The 24,779-nt window shown below is 38.8% G+C and overlaps 1 protein-coding gene across 2 annotated transcripts in view; it reads left to right on the forward strand.

Annotated features, from left to right (window-relative positions):
* The window catches only part of LOC133656006 (gamma-aminobutyric acid type B receptor subunit 1-like), a 507,931-nt gene extending 487,166 nt beyond the window's left edge, over positions 1–20,765 (forward strand). For both annotated transcript variants that reach the window (XM_062056726.1, XM_062056725.1), the window contains 3 exons: positions 7,566–7,694; positions 9,518–9,661; positions 18,722–20,765. In XM_062056726.1, coding sequence (XP_061912710.1) covers positions 7,566–7,694; positions 9,518–9,661; positions 18,722–19,009 — 561 coding nt within the window. In that variant the 3' untranslated portion in view covers positions 19,010–20,765. The remainder of the gene's footprint in view (positions 1–7,565; positions 7,695–9,517; positions 9,662–18,721) is intronic.
* Positions 20,766–24,779: the final 4,014 nt, after the last annotated feature.

Here is a 24,779-nt window from a genome sequence, read left to right on the forward strand (position 1 = left end):
ACCGGAAGTTACATAAGCCAAGCAGAGAAATCTCCGGTTCCAGCACGTACTTTATGGTGGTTATTTTCGAAGAAAAACTGCATATATCTTTTGTTTAAGGTTGCATCGCCGGTATGTATCATAAGTTGAACTTTGAAACTTGGTTTTTGTCTAAAATATTTCAAGCTAAATTTATGATTTTTGATGTATGATCTTTGCCACACTCATTAGCAATAATTTGCGATGTCATCTAAGATGGCGTCGTAGTACAATTTCACTTTGTTTACCTTCTCATGCCTTGTAAGGTAGCATTACAGCATATATATGAATACATTTGCATAACATATGTATATATTGACTGTATTGTTTGTCTTTTTAGTTTCACCCTTTTGAATGTCATTAAACCTGCTGACAACGCTCATCGGTCTCCAGAGTCGTGACATAAGAAAGGTGTTAAACAGCCCTTGCATCAGACATGCACCCCTTTTTTTTTTTTTTTTTTAATAATGTCCTGCCCAGCTTCTCGGGCAAATCATATAGCAGATGTAGATGCCCATATCGGCTGTTCAGATTTACTTTACAAAAGAGAAGTGTCGGATACTTCTCTTGTTGCCTTACTTGTATTTTGACTTTATTAAATGTATTTATATTATCATTTGGTGCAGCCGGGCCGGAGCAGGAGGGGATAGAAAGAGAGAAAAAGGAAGACAGAGGGGGGAATTGTGGGGACAAGAGGGGGATTAGACAGAGAGACAAAAACAACAGCAAACACAACAACAACAACAACAGAGCAACATCAGCAAATACGACATGTACAAATATGATGGTAAAAGTAATAGCAAATAAGCAGTTAGCGAAAATAAAAAACAAAATACAGAAATGACAATGAGCATTATTACACTAAAAATGGAGCAATATGAATACCAATAGAAATAGTGCTATTGATAATAAACAATACCAATACTTTACCTTTATTATCAACAATACAATTGTTCAAATGCAACAGTACATATACGTAATGATAACTTGAGATACGAAAGAATGCAGAAAAATGGAGGGGAAGAAAGAGAAGCAACCTACATTAACCTTGTAGATTGTTATAGTAACAATAGGTTAAGCTTTGTCAGTGTGCCATGTGTTATACCCAGTTTACCCTAGGGCAACAACGTTAATATATGTTTGATGAAACGTGATTATGTGCATGAGTGTATGTGTGCATATGTACTTGTATATGTACAGTATGTGTATATGTGTGCTTGTACAGTGGAATGTATATGTACAGTATGTGTATATGTGTGTACAGCGAATGTATATGTACAGTATGTGTATACAGTATGTGTGTTTGAACAGTGAATGTATATGTACAGTATGTGTAAATGTGTGTTTGTACAGTGAATGTATATGTACAGTATATGTATGTGTGTGAAGTGAAGTGAATTACATTTATATAGCGCTTTTTCTCAAGTGACTCAAAGCGCTTTACATAGTGAAACCCAATATCTAAGTTACATTCAAACCAGTGTGGGTGGCACTGGGAGCAGGTGGGTAAAGTGTCTTGCCCAAGGACACAACGGCAGTGACTAGGATGGCGGAAGCGGGGATTGAACCTGCAACCCTCAAGTTGCTGGCACGGCCGCTCTACCAACCGAGCTATACCGCCCCATGTGTGTGTTTGTACAGTGAATGTATACGTGTAGTATGTGTATGTGTGTGTTTGTACAATGAGTGTATATGTACAGTATGTGTATATGTATGTTTTTACAGTGAATGTATATGTACAGTATGTGTATGCAGTATGTTTGTATAATGAATGTGCGTGTGGATGTACGAACTTTGAGTGTGTAAATATGTACTGTATTTATTTGTATATGTACACATATATATACATACATACATACATACACACACACACACATACACATACATATACACAGTTTGTTAGCCCCGACAACCACCACGCGCGCGCGCTGGCACCAGTCACGACATCAGCCACCCCCCTGCACCAGACCCAGCAGCCACGGGCGCCCACACCACAAACAAACGGCAGCAGAAACAGCAGCCACAACACCCCCAGACAGCCAGCACCACCCAATCAAATCAAAGCGATCAAAAAAAAAACGCGACCGGCAACCACACGCCAACAGGATCACAGAGACCCGCCAGCAAGCCCAAACGCCAACACGCAAACAAGAGACACCAACACCCCCCCCCACCATAAGACCCCACCACCCCAACCCAAACCCGCACAAACACACCACTGCCCAAACAACGGAGACACAGTATCCAGACCAGACATGGGCGCCGCGCCGCCACCACATCAAGTCGCCAACAGAGACCCCACAGCGCAAGGTCGGGCCACACGGGCACGGACCCCACCCAACAGGAAGAGAGACCCGCGCGACGCCACACACAAATAAATAATAAGATTAAACAAAAATAATAATAATTTAAAAAAAATAATAATAATAATAAAATGAAATACAAATTAAATTAAATTAAAAATAACAAATACAAATAATTAAATAAAATGAAGTAAGTAAATAATAAAAATTATTTTTAAAAAATAAAAAAATAAATACAATTTTAAAAAAAAAATATATATATATATATATATATATATATATATATATATATATATATATATATATATATATATATATATATATATATATATATACATATACATATAAAAAATAATAATAATAATAATAAATTAATAAAAGCCTGGCAGGCCACCAGAACGCAGTCCCCGGAATCCGCGCCGGCTGGCGAGGCAATGAGGGGTGCGCCGAACCCCAACCCCCCCACATGCATGTGTACAAGGCCCCCAGAGTGTCTACTGTGTAGTTAAAATTAGGAGGTCAGCCATTACAGCCGACCTCCAGTCCCTATTGATGCGTGTACTGTAGCGTGAGTGAGATATGTATGCTTGTGGGAACTAATAATGCGGCCCGTGACCCACACCAGACCACTTTAGCGTGACACCACGCGAGCCCCCCGCCCCCGCCAAACAAAGCCAGCCCCCGCCCGCCCCAACCCAACCCCGCAGAGCCCATACCAGCAAAATGTTGATAGTCGTGGCGAAGATAGCACTGACATTAGCCTCCGTCTCGAGAGCATTTTTCACCCTTAAAGTACCAGTAGAGTGGAAGAACAAGTTGCCTCTATTATCATATATATTTGATTTATGACACTGAATGACTTACAAAGTTTGCGAGTAAATAGATATGATCAAAATAGTATCAATCTCACTGAGATTCCCGAGCCATTTTGAGAGATAATGAGCTAGCCAGTCACATGATCGTGTGACGAAGAGGAACTGCAGCAGTAGCAGAACGGCAGCAATGCTGCCATGCTGCATGAGCGTCTTCTTCTTCTTTACAGTTTTACAGCAGTTTGCATCCAAATATGTTAGATTACTGTCATCTTCAGTTTCATTTTATAATTATATTAAAGTATCTCCTTGAGTCTAGTGCACCATAAACTATAGTTACAGTAGCTCTTGGTTAACAATGCTAAAACTACTTTGTCTGCGTTAGCTCTTATAATAAAAACATTACTAATATGTGGTCAATTTTCAGGTGACGGGATGTAAATAGAGTATTGTTTGCAGGTTTTGGATTTAGAGAGTTTTGTGGGAACAAAATAGAGAGCCCACATTGACTCAATTGTTAGCGGACTTCTTATGTTTTTATTAATGTATGACTTCCGCGACCCCATAGTGGACAAGCGGTAGAAAATGGATGGATGGATGGACTTAAAATGCATAAATGAAGAAAAACATTTGTGTTGATGTCTTATATAGGGATTGTAAATGATAGACAGCACATCTCTTTCTACATGTCTTTCTAGTTTTTGCGTATTTCCAGTATGACTGATATGATATGGTCAGAGTGCAAAGGCGTTCCTTCAGTGCCGTCATTCTCCCAAAATAGCCGAAGGTATTCTGAGCGTACTATTCCAAATGGCTGCCTGAATTTGTGGCATTTTGTGATGTTTAGACAGTATTTTCACATACTCTGTGGATTGTAAATACAATTTGATATTGTGTTATGTATACAATGACACATTTAAGAATATAATGTCAACTTGTTTTTCCACTCTAGTGGTACTTTAACTCCGCTTGGTGACTATACTGTATGTGACAACAATATAACTATAACAATGTACTATAATATATCCATTCATCCATTTTCTACCGCTTATTCCCTTCGGGGTCGCGGGGGGCGCTGGAGCCTATCTCAGCTACAATCGGGCGGAAGGCAGGATACACCCTGGACAAGTTGCCGCCTCATCGCAGGGCCAACACAGATAGACAGACAACATTCACACTCACATTATAATATATATAAAACATAAATAAGATTTAATTTAAGACTCCCGGTAATTTTAGGCCAAGAAAATAAATGAACTAAATGTGCTTTAAAACAGTGTAATCAGCAAGGTGCGCTCTGACAAGAAGAGGCGGTAAATAGCAAAGTACAAGCTCTATAGTCAAGCTACATAAAAGACAAGGTTAACTTTTAGAATCTTCTAGTTAAAAACAAAAGTCAACATAAACAAAAAGCCTTTTGACAAGGCACATAAATTGGTTTGGACTGTGCCATTTTTTTTTTCGGAAATTCAACGGTGTTGTTGCATTATGAGTAATACTGATTGTCCTCTGATCTTATTTCCTGAGGACCTGTAATCAAAACCATATCTTTTCTTCTGGATTAGTGGAGGTAACAAGAGGTTAGGCCCAATTTCCATTTAGAGCCTTTATGTCTGTTAAACTAATAGTACGAATATATTTACCTGCATTGGTTTAAATACATTGTACTGTATATACATTGCACCACTCGACACCATCAGAAATATTCTTTGTTCTTTGTTTACTTCTTGCCATATTTATTGATCTATGCTTTCATTTTTGATTTACAGCATATGGTTGTGTTTTCTTATTTACTGAATCATAGGTCAATTTTAGTATGGATGGTGTTTGTATACTGTACATCATATGTGTCTAAGTCAAGGCCCGAGGGCCAGATCTAGCCCCCCCACTTTATTTTATGATACTCCACAACATTTAATGTGATTTGTCATGTCATTTCACGTGCTCCGCAACATCATTTAAGGTTGACCGCCACATCATTTAAGGTGGTTTGTCATGTCATTCAATGTGGTCTGCCACCATGTTATTTAAGGTTGTCCGTTATGTCATTCAATGTGGTCTGCCACATCATTTAATGTGGTCCGTCATGTCATTCAATATTGTCTGCCACGGCCTTTAAGTGGTCCGCCACATTACTTAAATGGCCCACCATGTTATTTAAGGTGGTCCCCCACATCATTCAATGGGGTCTGCCACATCATTTAATGTGGTCTGTCACGTTATTTAAGGTGGTCCACCATATCATTTAATGTGGTCTGTCATTAGGGTTGGGTATCGTTTGAATTCGAACGATTCCAATTCCGGTTCCTGACGATTCTCGATTCCGATTCTTTTAAGAGGCAGGGTCAAAAAAAAGTTTAGAATATTTTAAATGAGCTAGCTAACCTACAGTCTTTCTGAATGAAATAGTCTGACATTCTCCATCAATTTTAATTATATTAACTTTTTATGAACTTTACTATAAATTCCTCACAGGGCTGTTTTCAACTAGAATATAAATATCAAATCTATGAACTTGAATATAAGTATTATAAATTATGAATACATTTTCCCATGGGTACACTTTCCTCAAGAGAGCTTTATTTTTGAAAACCTCATGAAAACACATTTACACTCAAGTGTATGATGCTGCAGGAAACCTCATGAAAACACATTTACACACACAAGTGTATGATGCTGCAGGAAACCTCATGAAAACACATTTACACACACAAGTGTATGATGCTGCAGGTACTTAAAAATGTTACCGTGCTCCCACTGATGGGCTAACCTGGTGCAGAAAAGCAAATAAACAATAAGAAACAACTTGCAAAACCCAGTCCATATTAGCAGCAGGTACAGTATAAAATCAGAGACAGTTTTTGTTTAGGAAAATGACCTTCTCAGGCAGGATGCGTGAGCGTTCTGGACAGATAGTGTCTCCTGCTGTGGAAAATACACGTTCGCTGGGTGTGGAAGAAGCTTGAACGCATAAATAGGAAAAAGCTAGATCTGACAGCAAAGGATAAGTCTTTTGTTGGTTCCACCGGACCATCACCATGCAGCAGGGTCGTCAGACATAAGTATCGGTGGAACGTCCTGGTACATCTGCAGCTCTCTCTCTCCACTCGTTTCTTGATGGACATGGAGCTCTTTTATTTTGCGGTTATTTCATTTTTTTTTGTAAAGTAAAGCCACACTTTCGACCGCCGACGCCTGCTATCCATGCTTGAGCTTGACTGACTCGCTCGGCTATGCTAACACTTCCGGCGGTGGGTGCTTCTTCGTTGGTGCTCAGCGGCTTCTTCTTCCGGTTCGGCGGACATATTTTTTTCTGGTCGGCGGACTGGTATCGAACATAGGAATCGAAATTTAAACTTTTGAACGATTCCGGGAGAATCGGAAAGTTCCAATCGATACTCGATACCCAACCCTATCTGTCATGCCATTCAATATTGTCTGCCACATCCTTTAAGTGGTCCGTCACATTACTTAAATGGCCCACCATGTTATTTAAGGTGGTCCACCACATTACTTAAATGGCCCACCATGTTATTTAAAGTGGTCCGCCACATCATTCAATGTGGTCTGCCACCTCATTTAACGTGGTCTGTCACGTCATTTAAGCTGGTCCACCATATCATTTAATGTGGTCCTTCATGTCATTCAATATTGTCTGCCACGTCCTTTAAGTCGGCCACATCATTCAATGTGGGCCGTCACATCATTTAATGTGGTCTGTCACAACATTAAAGTGGCCCGCCTTGTAATTCAATTTAATAATAATAATAATGGATTAGATTTTATATCACGCTTTTCTATTATTAGATACTCAAAGCGCTCACAGAGAAGTGGGAACCCATCATTCATTCACACCTGGTGGTGGTAAGCTACATTTGTAGCCACAGCTGCCCTGGGGTAGACTGACGGAAGCGAGACTGCCAGTTTGCGCCTATGGCCCCTCCGACCACCACCTATCATTCATTCATCATTCATTCACCAGTGTGAGCGGCACCGAGGGCAAGGGTGAAGTGTCCTGCCCAAGGACAGAACAGCAGCGATTTGGATGTCAAGAGGCGGGGAGCGAACCTGCAACCCTCAGGTTTCTGGCACAGCCGCTCTACCCACTGCGCCATACCGCCCCGGTATGGCATAGTAGGTAGAGAATTTGGTCTACCACAGCTTTTAATGTCCTCCGCCACATCAATTAATGTGGCTCTCTCAAGGGGAACATTATGATTTGATAAGGCCCTCAATAAAATACGAGTTTGACACTGCCATCAATTTTCAAAGACATAAAAGACAGTGTATATGCCAAGTATCGGGTTGCACCGCAGATGATTGATTCGTATCTGATGGTTATCACATTTGAAAGAGGTCGGATTCTGGCCTTCACATGGGAGTGTTGTGTCACAAATGTATGAAGTGTGTTTCTATCCTCTCTTTCCCTCAGGTGCTATGTTTGATCACAGCCCCCGTCACCATGATCCTGTCTTCTCAGCAGGATGCCGCCTTTGCCTTCGCCTCCCTGGCCATTGTCTTCTCGGTCTACATCACCCTGGTGGTTCTGTTTGTTCCCAAGGTGAAAAACTGTTGTCCTGTCAGGTCTTCTAAGTGTCGCATTAATAGTCAGCCATTCAAATTTATCTGGGCTGCTGGGATATATCACATAATGCTTGTAAAATGGCCCTGGCTTCCAATGTCAACAGAATCCTGTCCCTCTCTGCTCCCTTGTGTCAGCCTCTGTGTGTCTGCATCTCATCTTTCTAATGTGCTTGAATGATGGGGAATGTTTGGCTCCCCATTTGTGGACTAATACTTAAATTCCTGTTTTATTGTCACAATTTGTCACTGATTGGACCCTAAAAGCTGAGACAGAGAAGCAAGTAGGGATGCATACCTTGTACCAGTATTATTTGTTACTGGTTCCTAAGTTGGTCGGTCCAAAAAGACCATTAAGATTCTGGACTAATGATACTACTATCTGTATTTTTTTTATCCAGCTGACCGACGTAATAATGACACTGTCACAATTAGTTTCTAAGCTACACTACAATGTATAGGATAAATGCTAATGTGTACTTAAAGACCTTTTAATTTGTGGAAAAATTGCAGGCGGGAATATAAAAATGTCCAGTGTGTACCCCGCCTTTCGCCCGAATGCAGCTGATATAGCACCCCCCGCGACCCCAAAAGGGACAAGCGGTAGAAAATGGATGGATATTAAAGGGGTCATATTATGATTTTTTTCCTACATTTAAAACACTTTCTTGTGGTCTGTATGACATGTAATGGTGGTTCTGTGTTCAAACTTGTGCATATGTTATGTTTTACAGATTGTTTACTGCATTTTTACTGCCCTTTTTTATTAATTTTTTTATTTTATTTTTGCTGCAGCAGGTACATATACTGTAACATGTACATGATGATTGGGATTTGTTATATATTGTATATACTATAAAAATATAATATCATATATCAGTATATATTATATACTCTATATATAATATGTAATATTATATTGCTACTATGGTAAGTTTTTAGTCTACTTAATACCTGCTTTATCCTTTCCATCGTTACCCTTTCCATCCTTTGAAACTGAGCTACTGTGTGGAACAATTTTGCTTGTGGATTAATAAAGTTTGTCTAAGTCTAAGTATATAGGCCACTTCTTTGTGGGCAGTCTCCAACAGCGTGTTCTCTCCGTCAGCCATGTTATAGTCTTTAGCGCTTCCATAGCACGTCTACTGACAGACATAAGTTCAAACTATACGCTACTTTGTATTAGAAATAACAACAGCGGAAGATTCATGTGCATGTACAAGTCAGTCTGCCCCACAACAAGAGGGAATTCATTGACCACAGCATCAGACTACAATTGTGGATTCGAGCAAAGCTCTTCGGGTAAAACTTTGACATATACATATCCGCTGACATAACACTTGGGAAAAATGTCACAGGTTGTCCAAATTCCAAATGACTAGATTAAAGGAAGTATAAAATAAGGCAGATTGTTTTATAGATATCTCTGCCATGCCTCCATAGTTTGTTTTCAAATTTTTGGGACTTATGCTCATCCCAAATACACAAAAACAGATACCAATAGGTAAGCAAAGTTGGTTTTGTCCAAACAAAAACATTTACCACCCCCCTTCATTACCTCTGCGGACCCCTGTTTAAGACCTCTGCCTTAAAGCTCTTAACTTGTTTCCATGTTATGAACAGCTATGAATCTGATTTTCACTTGCGAAGTGACGACACCTGTAATTAAAACAATTTATGACGCTATGTTCAATAGTAGTATACCTATTTATTCAAATAAAAATGTAGCTAGAATTTCAATGTGTATTACTCATGTACAGTGAAAATTAATTGTCAACATGTATCCTTTTTTTTTTATTGTAGATGCGACGTCTGATCACTCGAGGTGAGTGGCAGTCAGACGCCCAAGAGACCATGAAGACTGGCTCGTCAATGAACAACAACGATGAAGAGAAATCCCGACAGTTGGAGAGAGAGAACCAGGAGCTCCAGAAGATCATTCAAGAAGTGAGACATCCTTACATTTGTAGTTATATGCAATCTTTTATGCTCTTTACTGAGTAACGTGGTTTGAAGCATATTGATGCTAGGTCGACTTTGCTACTAAATGCATGTCTGGATAATACCACAATGAAATGCACACAGCAGGTTTCATGCAAACTGGATATGTTTTGGTTGTCCAGGATACCTGTACTAATAAAGTAGCTCTGTACTAATTAATTTTAAAAGGTACTATACCGCTTTTTAAAAATACTGATCCTTTTTTTTTTCATGCGCCTGGTGTAGCGCATGTCACAAGTCAACACACGCACAGATTACTTGCAAGCAGAAACAGTGTAGAGAAAGAAGAGGGGTAGAATTGACATATTTTGGCTTTAAAACTAACGTTTAGGTGGAGCTATAAACATTGAAGCGCCTGCCCTGCAAGAGGTGCTTTAAAACATAGCTAGCTAGTAGCTAGCTAGTAACTAGCAAGTAGCTCTCAGCTAACGTCCATCCACACAGTGTTGTAGCTACTTTGAAATCAGTATTCCTCGCCTCCATGCCGACAAAAAAACTATGTTTCTTACAAATGTCATCCTTGCTGGATGCTTCACTACACATCATAGAAGGATACAATAGCTAACCGCTAACAGCAAGCTAGCGTTCCTGAATGTAAACAAATGGGTGGATCTATACAAATATCGACTTTAGCGAGCCGTATATAATCGACACTACAATGATTGCATCAATATTTTTAACTATCCCAAAATATTTTGTCTTTTCTTATTGTTTATAAACTCCGGAAATACGTCTCCGGACACAGGAGGATTTTAATAATGACCAATGTATGACCCTGTAGCTACTTGGTAGTGGATCCATACCCATATTTGTACCAGCCAAAACTTATGTAAAGTATCCAAACAACAGAAGAATAAGTGCCTCTTACATTTGAACATAAGTGTCAATAGAACATGTTACAACAGAAAGTAACCAGATATTAACGGCAAATGAACAAGTAGATTTATAATGCAGCCAACCATTTTCTACCACTTGTCCCTCATAATTTTGACAAAATAATACAATGAAAAATGACGCAATATGTTAGTGCATACGTCAGCAGTCAAATCAGGAGCCTTTTTTTACCGGTTTGCTTACTTACTACTAAACAAGTGGTCTCGTATGTTCACTTATTTAATGCCAAAATTGTTCTTTGATAGCAATAAAAACAGGTATGTTTAATGTAACATAAGATTTTTAGTTTTTAAAAAAAAAGCCAATAATGGCATTTTTTCTGGTCCTCTTTATATTGAAAAGTATCGAAATACATTTTGGTACCGGTACTAAAATAATGGTATCAGGACAACACTAGTCCATTGTTTCCATTTTTTATGAATTAACTACTGTATTTTTCTGACTATAAACCGCACCAGTCTATAAGCCGCACCCACTAAATTTTTTACGAAAAACTTTTTTTTTTTCATTTATTACACTATAAGCCACAGTTATATAGCGGTGAAAATCAAAAATCCACATAGAAAGATTTTGTAAATGTTTATATACATACCTTGAAGGTAGAAAAGCGCTATACAAGTATAACCCATTAACTGTTTCCAAACGGTGCCAGTATCATGGCAGTAAAACGGATGATCAAACAAATCAGAAAAGTCTGTGATGTTTTTATCCATTCTTTATGAGAAGAATAAGATGTTGTTCTTATTTGCATAAATTTAAGATGCTCACGGGATTCTTCCTTCTTGTACTTTTTATAAACACTTAACACTTTGAGTTTGAACAGTTTCTCAAATTGGATCATTTTAGTTCATTGTTTGATTTCTTTGCTTAATCCATTCCATAATTTAGCCGTCAGAGAAGAAAAATTCATAGGTAAGCTGCACCTTTGTATAAACCGCAGGGTTCAAAGCTTGAAAAAAAAAGGTAGCGGCGTATAGTTCGGAAAATACGGTATTTAAAAAGATATTCTGAGCTCCCTTGGAACCATGTTAACATTTTTTATTTATTTTTTTTATTTTTGTTACATCACAATGAGAGATACAAATACAATAATCAAGATGACTGCTAAATCCAAAATATATACCTAAATACGTAGACATATTGTATATTCATGGACGGTATGTTGAGTGCTGAATCATACGCCAATGCCATGTTGGATGTTGCAAGAGCGCATTGATAAAATGCTTCATGGAATTGTATCGACTGCTTTAGTGCAACCAGATTTCATCGGATTACCATTCACAAGTACAACTGCTAAACAATACTTTTGATTGCATTTGTCCGTTATAATATAATTTTACCAAAATAATTTACTGTGTTTTGTGTCTAATACTATGAAATCAGGTGCTTTTATGCTGTTGATTAGATAGATAGATAGATAGATAGATAGATAGATAGATAGATAGATAGATAGATAGATAGATAGATAGATAGATAGATAGATAGATAGATAGATAGATAGATAGATAGATAGATAGATAGTACTTTATTGATTCCTTCAGGAGAGTTCCCTCAGGAAAATTAAAATTATTGCAATAAAACATGTTTCCTATTTAACACACCATATTTTCCGGACCATAGGGCGCACCGGATTATAAAGCGCACTGCTGATGAAAAGTCTATTTGTGATCGTTTTTCATATATAAGGCGCACCGGATTATAGGGCGCATTAAAGGAATTATATATTTATTTATTTTTTTCTAAATTGAAAACACTTCCTTGTGGTCTACATAACATGTAATGGTGGTTCTCTGGTCAAAATGTTGCATAGATTATGTTTTACAGATCATCTTCAAGCCGTTTTCTGACAGTCGCTTCAGAATACGCCGTTTTGTGGGCGGTCTTATTTACGTGGCTCACTTTGGCAGCGTCTTCTCCCCGTCATCTTTGTTGTAGCGGTGTAGCGTGCAAGGACGGGGGTGGAAGACGTGTCAAAAGATGGAGCTAACTGTTTTAATGACATTCAGACTTTACTTAAATCAATAACGGAGCAGCATCTCCTCATCCAGAAACAACAACAAGGCCGGAAATGTGTCCCGTGAAAAACCGTCCGACCGGAACTCTCGAATAACTAAAGTTCCTTGGGTGAATAATGTAAACTTACTACACCGGTATGTTTTATGCTTTCATGGCGAGTTTACTGACAGATATAAGTAAGAACTTTACACTACTTTATATTAGAAATGGCAACAGCGGAGGATGAATGTCCCATAACAAGAAGATAGAGAAAAAGAAGAAGCTTATCGACTACGGTGTTGGCACGGACTTCAAAGGCGGACACGAGAAATTTTTCAAGATTCATGCAGATCCCAAATACAGAACAGCAGGTACCAGAAGGTAAGAAAAGTTGCTTTTGCATAATATTGCGAAACAAAACGCCAGATAATATGTCTTACCTTATACACACACCATAATAATACTCGTATGTTGAAGCACAGTACAATCCATCAAGCAGTGCGGCTTCATAGCTTTACCAAAGTTGTACTAAAACATTTTTATAGATTTTTGAGCGCCGCGTGTAATGTTCTATATTTTCAATGGAACATATAAAATGTTGCTGTTGTTTACTTGAGTCATATTGCAGTCATAGTGCAGTCCACACATATCTCTTATGTTTGACTGTCATCTACTGTTCACACTTATCATTACACCATGTACCAAATAAAATTGCTTCGAGGTCGGTAAGCAAAACCATAATTATTCCGTACATTAGGCGCAGCGGGTTATAAGGCGCACTGTCGAGTTTTGAGGGAAAAAAAGGATTTTAAGTGTGCCTTATAGTCCAGAAAATACGGTAGTTGGCCTCAAATTAACTACTCTGATTGTTGTTTTGCTAATGTTCAGGATTATTTCCTATTGAATAAATAAATGTTCAGAGAAAAATTAAGATTGTTTTAATTTTTTTTTTCTTTTGATTACTCAAATGACATCAAATTATAAAGGAGAAATGTTTTACGCTGCTATGGAAAGAAAGAAGGAGAGGAAGAAAAAGCAAGAGAGAGTGAGAGAGTCAGACAAATAATTCTTCCCGAACTTTATAGCTTTTAGGAATGCAAGAGGAGGGAGGGTTTTGGGCAAAATGTCTTGCCTACTGGTCAAGGGAGAGAGAAAAAGATGGGCAAATAAACACACTGATTGTGGATCAGAATTTTTGGGCGAAGCATTGGATAAGGCCGTTAACAACATCAATCATAAAATGGTTAATACTTTTTTATAGCGCTTTTCTACATGCAAGGTACTCAAAGCGCTTTGACACTATTTTCACATTCACCCACTCACATTCACGACCCATCAAGAGCAAGGGGCAAGTTTCTTGCTCAAGGACACAGCGGACGGACAGCGGAAGCCAGGGATCAAACTAGGAACCCTCGGAATGCTGGCACGGCCGCTCTGTCAACCGAGCCACGCTGTCCCATTTGCGATGGAACCTTTTGACCAAAATACAAATAAATCAGCTATCGAGCAACGCCATAGCAGTCTTAATCCTATTCATGGAGAAGGTGGAAGTCTCGTGATATCCCCAATGTGCTACAAGAATGCATAGGAGTCATATAAATAGATTACTAAAATATTACATTTGCCATCACGCAAAGTTTTCAGATACTCTGAGGTCACTCCCAAAACATATACAGTACGTGTATTGCCCAGGTATGTGCGCTCCACCTGACTGCATGAATAAAAGAACATCTGTACAAGAACCAAATTCTATTGTGAACCAACATAAAATCAGTGTTGCTTTGCTGTTGAGACAAGGAGAACCGTATCTACTCCTGCATTGGGAGGATGCTGATGATTAGTTGGCATGAAACAATCAGCAATAAGGCACTGTGGCAAAGTAAAAAGCAACAAGCACTAGCTTGACAGGAAAATCTTTACTTTAGACAATGTCCTCCTTAATTGTCCCTTTGTGAATCTACAGCAGGACGTGTGCCAGGACGGTTATATCCGTTGACTCACCCAGATGTAGTGTGTAAAAATGTAAGATGTGTGAAATTCACTTACTAACAAGGTCATTAATGCGCTGAGAAACTGTGGTTTGATGAATGCATGGTTTGCACAATTGGTCTGGCCTTAATTGTTGCCCAAAGAAATCATGTGACTTATTTTTTCAAATGAGTGTGTTTGGTTTCTAAAATAACTACCCAGCTGTGAAGGTTTTATTGAGTTGCGCAACAGAACACACTGCGACAATTGGACTGTTCAGTTAATCTTTGAAGACGTTTTGGCTCAAGTTCGAGCAAGCTTCATCAGGTCATGCTCATAGACCTGGATAAGACAGATCTAGTCTAATCACTGGTGCCAAAACCCCAACAACTTATACCAAGTATAAATGTGTTGCTATTGCTTGAATTCCCTGAGAATACAACGACCTGAATGAATGATTGCACCCAACACACTGTGACGCGAGTAAATCCACCCAGTGCTTCCAATATTTTCATGTATTTGTGGCGGGTCGTTTAAAGTCAAATTAACGGCCAGCCACAAACAAACAAGGACACACACACACACACACACACATATATATATATATATATATATATATATATATATATATATATATATATATATATATATATATATATATATATATATATACAGTCGCGATAAAATTTTACATACACTTGTAAAGAACATAATGTCATGGCTGTCTTGAGTTTCCAATCATGTATAACTCTTATTTTTTTGTGATAGAGTGATTAGAGCACATACTTGTTGGTCACAAAAACCATTCATGAAGTTTGGTTCTTTTATGAATTTACTGAAAATGTGACCAAATCTGCTGGGTCAAAAGTATACGTACAGCAATGTTGATATTTGGTTACTTGTCCCATACAAACCCCGTTTCCATATGAGTTGGGGAATTGTGTTAGATGTAAATATAAACGGAATACAATGATTTGCAAATCATTTTCAACCCATATTCAGTTGAATATGCTATAAAGACAACATATTCGATGTTCAAATTGATCAACTTTTTTTTTTTGCAAATAATCATTAACTTTAGAATTTGATGCCAGCAACACGTGACAAAGAAGTTGGGAAAGGTGGCAATAAATACTGATAAAGTTGAGGAATGCTCATCAAACACTTTTTTGGAACATCCCACAGGTGAACAGGCAAATTGGGAACAGGTGGGTGCCATGATTGGGTATAAAAGTAGATTCTATGAAATGCTCAGTCATTCACAAACAAGGATGGGGCGAAGGTCACCACTTTGTCAACAAATGCGTGAGCAAATTGTTGAACAATTTAAGAAAAACCTTTCTCAACCAGCTATTGCAAGGAATTTAGGGATTTCATCATTTACGGTCCGTAATATCATCAAAGGGTTCAGAGAATCTGGAGAAATCACTGCACGTAAGCAGCTAAGCCCGTGACCTTCGATCCCTCAGGCTGTACTGCATCAACGAGCGACATCAGTGTGTAAAGGATATCACCACATGGGCTCAGGAACACTTCAGAAACCCACTGTCAGTAACTACAGTTGGTCGCTACATCTGTATGTGCAAGTTAAAACTCTCCTATGCAAGGCGAAAACCGTTTATCAACAACACCCAGAAACGCCGTCGGCTTCGCTGGGCCTGAGCTCATCTAAGATGGACTGATACAAAGTGGAAAAGTGTTCTGTGGTCTGACGAGTCCACATTTCAAATTGTTTTTGGAAACTGTGGACGTCGTGTCCTCCGGACCAAAGAGGAAAATAACCATCCGGATTGTTCTAGGCGCAAAGTTGAAAAGCCAGCATCTGTGATGGTATGGGGGGGTTTTAGTGCCCAAGACGTGGGTAACTTACACATCTGTGAAGGCGCCATTGATGCTGAAGGGTACATACAGGTTTTGGAGCAACATATGTTGCTAACCAAGCAACGTTACCATGGACGCCCCTGCTTATTTCAGCAAGACAATGCCAAGCCACGTGTTACATCAACATCACTTCATAGTAAAAGAGTGCGGGTACTAGACTGGCCTGCCTGTAGGCCAGACCTGTCTCCCATTGAAAATGTGTGGCGCATTATGAAGCCTAAAATACCACAACGGAGACCCCCGGACTGTTGAACAACTTAAGCTGTACATCAAGCAAGAATGGGAAAGAATTCCACCTGAGAAGCTTAAAAAATGTGTCTCCTCAGTTCCCAAACGTTTACTGAGTGTTGTTAAAAGGAAAGGCCATGTAACACAGTGGTGAACATGCCCTTTCCCAACTACTTTGGCACGTGTTGCAGCCATGAAATTCTAAGTTAATTATTATTTGCAAAAAAAAATAAAGTTTATGAGTTTCAACATCAAATATCTTGTCTTTGTAGTGCATTCAATTGAATATGGGTTGAAAAGGATTTGCAAATCATTGTATTCCGTTTATATTTACATCTAACAATTTCCCAACTCATATGGAAATGGGGTTTGTATATACAAACGTGTATATATATATACATATATATATATATATATATATATATATATATATATATATATATATATATATATATATATATATATGTGTGTGTGTGTATACATATAATGTTTGTGTGTGTGTGTGTGTGTGTGTGTGTGTGTGTGTGTGTGTGTGTGTGTGTGTGTGTGTGTGTGTGTGTGTGTGTGTGTGTGTATAATCTGTATATATATATATATTTAAAATAATGTGTGTGTATATTGTATATATATATATATAATTTGTGTGTATATATATATATATATAATGTGTGTGTATCTATATATACACTGTATATGTATATATATATATATATATATATTAGAGATGCAACCGCATCACAAAAGTCGTCATCCACCCGCCATTCACCCGAACTAACATTTTATCAAAACCACAACCCCCCGCCACCCGCCACCCACCCGTTGTTATATATCTAATATAGACGATGCAAGGCATTAGTGAGGTTAGAAAGCTTTTGCCTGTTAAAGAAAGGAGATTGATCCAATGCAGCAGAGACATTCAGTGTGTGCCACGCATTAATATCTCTTGGCCACGCATTAGAGGCTAAGAGATATTAATGCGTGATAATATTATTTATCATTATTATAATATTATTGTCATTTCCATTAAGAAAGTGTTGACTATTATTGTTATTTTTTTCCCCGGTCTTTGGTATTCCCTTTTTTAGTTTGTCGCGTACCACGTTTGCTGCCGGCGTTGCCAACTTTTTATTTTTTTCTTCTTCTACTGTTGTGTTGTGTTGTGGTGTGCTGTGTCACGCCAAATGTCTTCCCCCTACAAAAACTCTCCCCCCCCCACCCACCCATTTACTTATGTGGTCATGTTTCCTCTTACGTCATTGACAGCGATCGATAGCACTTCGGCTTGACTGCCCGTCGCTGGAAGGATACTTCGTCTTTGACAGCTGCTGGAATCTGAAGAAATCGATTATTGTTTTTTTTTTGTACAGGCGCGAAACAGGACAGTCGCGTGCCGGTTAAGGACCCCCGGCAACTTTGTGCTTGTCTTGGACGCAGCCCCGGAAGTAAATGGGGGGGGGGGGAGGTTTTTGTAGGGGGGAAGAAATTTGGCGTGACAGCTGCAGCAGTGCCTGATGAATAATTGCCTGTTTCAAAGAGTGCTGCTCGTTTTTCGTATGTGGGTAACAACATTTAACTATGTATATATATTTCCGAATTGGTTCAACCGCCACCCGCCCGAATCTATTTAAAATCTATTTTTTTCGTCATGCATCCGCCCGACCCGCGGACTCTGCGGTTGTGTCCGCAAACTGCGCATCTCTAATATATATATATATAAATAATATAGTGTGTATATATGTGTGTATATGTGTATATATATATATATATATATATATATATATATATATATATATATATATATGTATATTTATGTGTATTTATGTGTATATATGTATGTATGTATGTATGTATTTACACTTCCAGTCCATGAGGGAATGAGCGACAGATAGCCACAGCTAAATGATAAACATACATAAATACACAGTCAGTGTAAATAGGTGTAGAGGAAACAAAAGGTCAAATAAGTGTTTCATGTGTTCCCTGACAGGACGTGTTTAGGGAGTTTCTAAGGAAATGTGTTGTTTCATTGTGTCTCCACAGAAAGAAGAACGTGTATCCGAGCTTAGGAACCAGCTCTCTGAGCGACAAGCCCTACGTTCAAGAAGAAGACCATCCACTGTCACCAATCAAAACCACAGCACCCCTGCACTCACCATCCCCCAGACCAACCCCAGAACTCTGGCCCATCCGCCAGGTTACCCTGCACCCACTTCTGATCTGCATGCGGTCCCTCCGTCTTTTGGCAACTCATCCAGCCTATACCAGCCTGACAACAAAATTGGCCGCAATAACTGTCATACCAGCCGGCTGCAGATGCTCTACAAGTGAAGTGAACTGAGGGGATGACTTCAAGCATGAGCGCTTTTATGACATTCATACTTGTGGATGGACAGAATAAGGTACAACACTTTTAAAAGATTGTTAAGTGAATATCTGGAGGGACAGTAGACATTAAAAAGAGATGTACATGCATTTGTTACAATTTTGCATCCGACATACGCTAATGATGTTGAAAAAATTACTCAAATTTGACTGTTTGCTGAGTTTACCTTTCTAAAAGGGCCCCTGTATTATTGACAACATTGGCACTTATATCATAAATCAGTATGTCTACAGGTAAAAATCCCCCCCAAAATGGACAAAGTAGTGATTTTAGTGTTACATTAGTGCTCTTCGAAGTGGAGGGGGTGACCCCAAAATGCAAGGATCAGCAGTTAGAAGTGTATTTAAGTCCAAATGTTCAAAAACACGAATAGAGTGCAGAAATAGAGTGCACAGAACAGCACAGGAGAAACTGTGCATGAAAAAAGGTAAGCTTAACAGAGAACATACAACAAAAGAAAATACCAAAACTATCATCACAAATACTTCTGACCGCAGGGATAAAACCCGAGTACTGGTATTTTTTGGTACCGGTTCCTAATTAGGCTGGTCCATGAGCACCGTGAAGATTCTGCACTAAGGAGACTGCTATCGGTAGGTTTTTATCCAGCTGATCGACATAATTGTGACATGCTGACACATTTAGTTCAGCTGCTGCTGCTACACATTAAAATCAGCTTTAGAGAACGACAAAGAAGAAAGCCACACCACACAAAAGTTTATAACACATCAATATTCCCGCCTCAAAAGTTCCCCAAAGTCACGCAAGCTGTTTCAGTTTGAAGTGAACGCACTTTACTCATGACGAGTCACAACCCCGTTTTATCAACCGTCCTCCTAGCGGTCCTTTAATCCACAAACCAATATCAATCCACTCAAAAAGTGAAAAATTGAGGTAATGTAATAATCCATAAAGTTGCTTTGAAGCAAGATAGCATCCGCTGTGACTGACTGGTCTCTGGTTGCTGTCTGACGTCAATCCATTGTGCCGCGTTTGCGTGTCATTAAACACATCTTGCTTAAATGTGTTTCAGTTAGGTCTGTCTCATAACTACAAACTGGACGACCTAGCATTATAATTGCTCACAGTCTTTTTATTTATATAATACGCACATACATCGGTAGCTGCCAACACTCAGTATGGCTTCCGGTCCGTCACTCAAATACGTGCAGCACAAACACAAACAACAATTCCTATTGTTACAAAGTGCACACCCACATAACATGCTAATTGATCGTATTGATTTATATTATTTATTATTTGCACATGAATGCCATATATGAATATTATTTCCAGCTGAGTGTAATTGTAATGAATAGACACACAGTGATGGATCTGTGTGGTCTTTACAAGATGACATCATTTCATTTCACAGTTTCCCACCTAGGTCTTCAGTGATGTCCGACTTCAATGGTTATCTCTTAAAATACCATAATTGATGTCACCACATGACCATTGCTAGAGAAATACTATACAGACACACATTTACGCACTGCTGGCCTTTGATTCACCTCAACAGTGTACAAAATTGGTTATTTTCTGGGGCATTTAAAAATCAATAAACCCGCATCAGCAATTAAAACATATCTTATGTGGTACTGTCAAAATTAAAATTGCAAAAAACATATTAACCGTGAAAAAATAAAGAAATAAAATATTTGAACTCGCAATTTGTAGAACCCATTTGACGCCGTATAAGCCAGTGGTACTGCTCGTAGTCGGTTGACCCGGGCATTTCCCCATTTCATCGCCGGGATAGCTAAGCTAGCTTCCGGGGTTGGCCGACGTTGTCTCACAAGAGGTAGTTTCTCTTTAAATATCCTTCTTGAAATTGGCCTTGCAAATATATATCTGCCACCTAATCAACGTTTTGTTCTCTTTCTCTGTCGGTTAAAAAAGTGAGTCGGTGAAATCAGTGATTTCACTGCTACGGCACAACACTTCCTGCTTCCTTCTAAATTGCAACTTGTGATTGGATACTCACTTTGGAATGACAAGTGAGTATCTAATCAAAGTCTCTTTAACATGAAGCCAGCTAGAAGGCTTTACTGACAACAACTCGTGATCTGATTGGCTATCGCAATTATCTATCAACTGTATGTGTCCGTTCACTTACAGTGCACGGACGCTCGCATTGTTGCTTCTGAAGGCCCCGGGCAGATTTCGTACAGCATGGCAACATAAGCTACCTGAATTCTGATTGGATAAAAACTCTAATCTAAAAACAACAGCACTGGAAGGAACATAATATGACATGAAGAGAATATGAATACTTTTAGATATTTAGGGAAAGTAAATGAAAAATTACCTTTATCTTTAATTGTGATAATGATTTCTCGTTATGTTAGGCCAGCAGAGAAGGCCTTGCTGGCCCTGACGGCACACCACTGGCATTTCACCTTGCACTGCACACACAGACTTGTTTAAGACTTAAAAAAAACAGGTGTTGATAAAAGACTTCCCTGCTGTGAGGTGTTACAGTACATCATGTTGGAGGTGTTACAGTACATCATGTTGGAGGTGTTACTGTACATCATGTTGGAGGAGTTCAACCTCTTGTGCTGATAGAAATGCTAGTTAAAATGTGTTTTTTTTCTTCAGTTTTACGCAGTTGGCATTCGTATTTGTTGCATTACTGCCACCTTCAGTTTCATTTTTTAATTACATTACAGTCTCTCCTTGAGTCCAGTATTATTTAAAAACTCCCATATTATCTTCCATCCAGGTTCAGTGTCTGCAAGATTTATCAGGCTCTTCAGCGCCCCATCAAGTCCCAATACTTTTAGTTTGGCCGTCATAGTCTGTCTTTTTATGTTATGCTTAGTAAATTCTATAATAACATATTCTACTGTTTCTAATACTCTACATTGTACACAGAGTCCTATAGGGTGTTTCCCATTTAAAAACAAATTTTCATTCAAATAACTATGACCAATCCTAATTCTGCTCATTATCACTTGGTGTTTTCTTACATTACCTCTCCATCTTGCAATCCGGATATGGTTCTGAACAGAAAATGACTGCCTTCCTATTTCATTGCTTTCTTAATTTATTTACCACAGCTTACTGGCCCTCTGTCCATTTATGATTTTGCCTTCCCTCGTAGATAACTTAATACTTACATCAATCTCATCTTTACTGTTTGTTGTTTTTGCAGGCCTACCCACACTGCTTGGTGCCTCGTCTGAACTGCTTTGACTTAGATTACCATAGTAACTAGTATATCATGCAAAAGCGCAGATTCCAACCATTGAAATACTTAGTATAGTTCAAGACTTACAGTAATTTGAAAACATCACTGCACATCATAATGGCAGCCACAGTTTTGGTCTTAAAGATCTAAAAAAATTATGTGGGAATGTCCAAAGGGCCAGATTAAAAAGCTTAACGGGCTGCATGCGGCCCCCGGGCCTTAATTTTCCCAGGTCTGCTAAAAGGCATCTCATCAAATTCAGAACAGCTTTAAATGTATTAATCACACATTTAATTTGTACTCTCCATGTCAATCTGTGGTCAAAATGCACCCCTGAGAAACAAAATGTTTCCACAGTTTCAAGACTAGTACCATATAGCCTTAGATAAAAATTTCTAATTTTCCTTAGAGTAAAGTACATAACTTTAGACTTTTCAATAGAAAACATAAAACCTCATTTCATACCCCACTCTTCAACAAAGCAAATACCTTCTTGCATGTTTTGGGTAATATACTCAACATTGCATCCTCTTTTCTATAAGGCTCTGTCATCTGCAAACAATGATTTCCCAATTTAAACTGGACTATTCACAAATATATCATTGATCATAATAGAAAACAAGGTTGACATTCTCCACAACATGACACTGCAACACACAGCTCCAACCAAAACTTGAATGGATCGACACTTCAAAAAATCTCTGACCCAATTAAAATGTTTCCCCCAATACCCATAACATCAAGTTATTAATCATCAAACCGTCTCTCTAAAGCATATCGTATACTTTCTCCACATCAAAGAATACCGCACATACTGACTCTTTAATAACTTGAGCTCTTCTATTATCATCTTCTAGACACACAACTGGATCCATACTTTGTCTGCCTTTTCCAAACCCACTCTGATATGGAGCAAACATACCCCTACTCTCTAATATGTAAAGAAGTCTCACTTTGACCATACGCTCCATAATCTAACAAATGTTTGACGTCAGGGCTATTGTTCTCTAACATCCTGGTTTACTGACATCTTTCCCTTGATTACATATTTGGAACTATGCATGCTTTTTTCCAGGTCGTGGGCAAAGATCCTATAGCCCATACCTTATTAATTAGACACAAAACTTTTTGAGGCACCCATCGCTCAGATGTTTCATCATGCTATACGTTACTTCATCAATTCCCAGGGCAGTCTGTTTTGTCTTGTTCATTGCATATATCAATTCCTCTAATGCAAAAGGAGCATTATTGGGTCCATCAAAAGCAGGCCTTGTTTTTCTTGCTCATTCAAATTATCATAACTGTGAACCTTAACAAAAGTCTCTGTCAACAATTCAGCCTTTCATTTATCATTCACTGCAGTCACTCTTCCATAACTGAGAACAGGAAGGACCCAATTTCTACTATTCCTACCCATCTTTTTAGTAACATCCCATACTTGTGTAATATTAATTTTGCTCCCAATAGAATCACAATATCCTCTCCAATATTCCCTTTTACTTGTCTTATCGTTCTCCTGACCACAGCCTGCGCTAGCTTATACTGAATCAGATGCTAAAAAATTGTGTCCTTTTAACAAATGTATATGCTTTGTTCCTACTTTTAGTAGCTACCTTGCAGGCCTCCTTTCACCACGGTACATTGTTTTTTTACAAAACCCAAAACCAGTGAAGTTGGCACGTTGTGTAAGTCGTAAATAAAAACTGAATACAATGATTTGCAAATCCTTTTCAACTTATATTCAATTGAATACACTGCAAAGACAAGATACTTAACATTCAAGCCCATGATTGGTTATAAAAGCAGCTTCCATGAAATGCTTAGTCATTCACAAACAAGGATGGGGCGAGGGTCACCACTTTGTGAACAAATGCGTGAGCAAATTGTCCAACAGTTTAAGAACAACATTTCTCAACGAGCTATTGCAAGGAATTTAGGGATTTCACCATCTACGGTGCGTAATATCATCAAAAGGTTCAGAGAATCTGTAGAAATCACTGCACGTGAACGGCAAGGCTGAAAACCAACATTAAATCCCGGTGACATTCGATATCTCAGGCGGTACTGCATCAAAAAGCTACATCAGTGTGTAAAGGATATCACCACATGGTCTCAGGAACACTTCAGAAAACCACTGTCAGTAACTACAGTTCATAGCTACATCTGTAAGTGCAAGTTAAAACTCTACTATGCAAAGCCACACCCAGAAACGCCGCTGGCTTCGCTGGGCCCGAGCTCATCTGAGATGGACTGATGCAAAGTGGAAAGGTGTTCTGTTCTGTGTAGGGGTGTAACGGTACATGTATTTGTATTGAACCGTTTCGGTACGGGGGTTCCGGTTCGGTTGGGAGGTGTACTGAACGAATTTCCACACGGACATATTAATTACGGCACTGATGTTGGGGGGACAGGAGGTCCCTGTCGTGGAAACAACAAAGTACCCGGGTTACCACCTCGATCAAAACCTGACTGGAGATGTGCACATCGAGAAGGCAATAAAAACCGCCTCCAAGCGGCTGCAC

The sequence above is a fragment of the Entelurus aequoreus genome, linkage group LG08 (genome assembly GCF_033978785.1).
Source record: "Entelurus aequoreus isolate RoL-2023_Sb linkage group LG08, RoL_Eaeq_v1.1, whole genome shotgun sequence".
NCBI classification, from domain to species: domain Eukaryota; kingdom Metazoa; phylum Chordata; class Actinopteri; order Syngnathiformes; family Syngnathidae; genus Entelurus; species Entelurus aequoreus.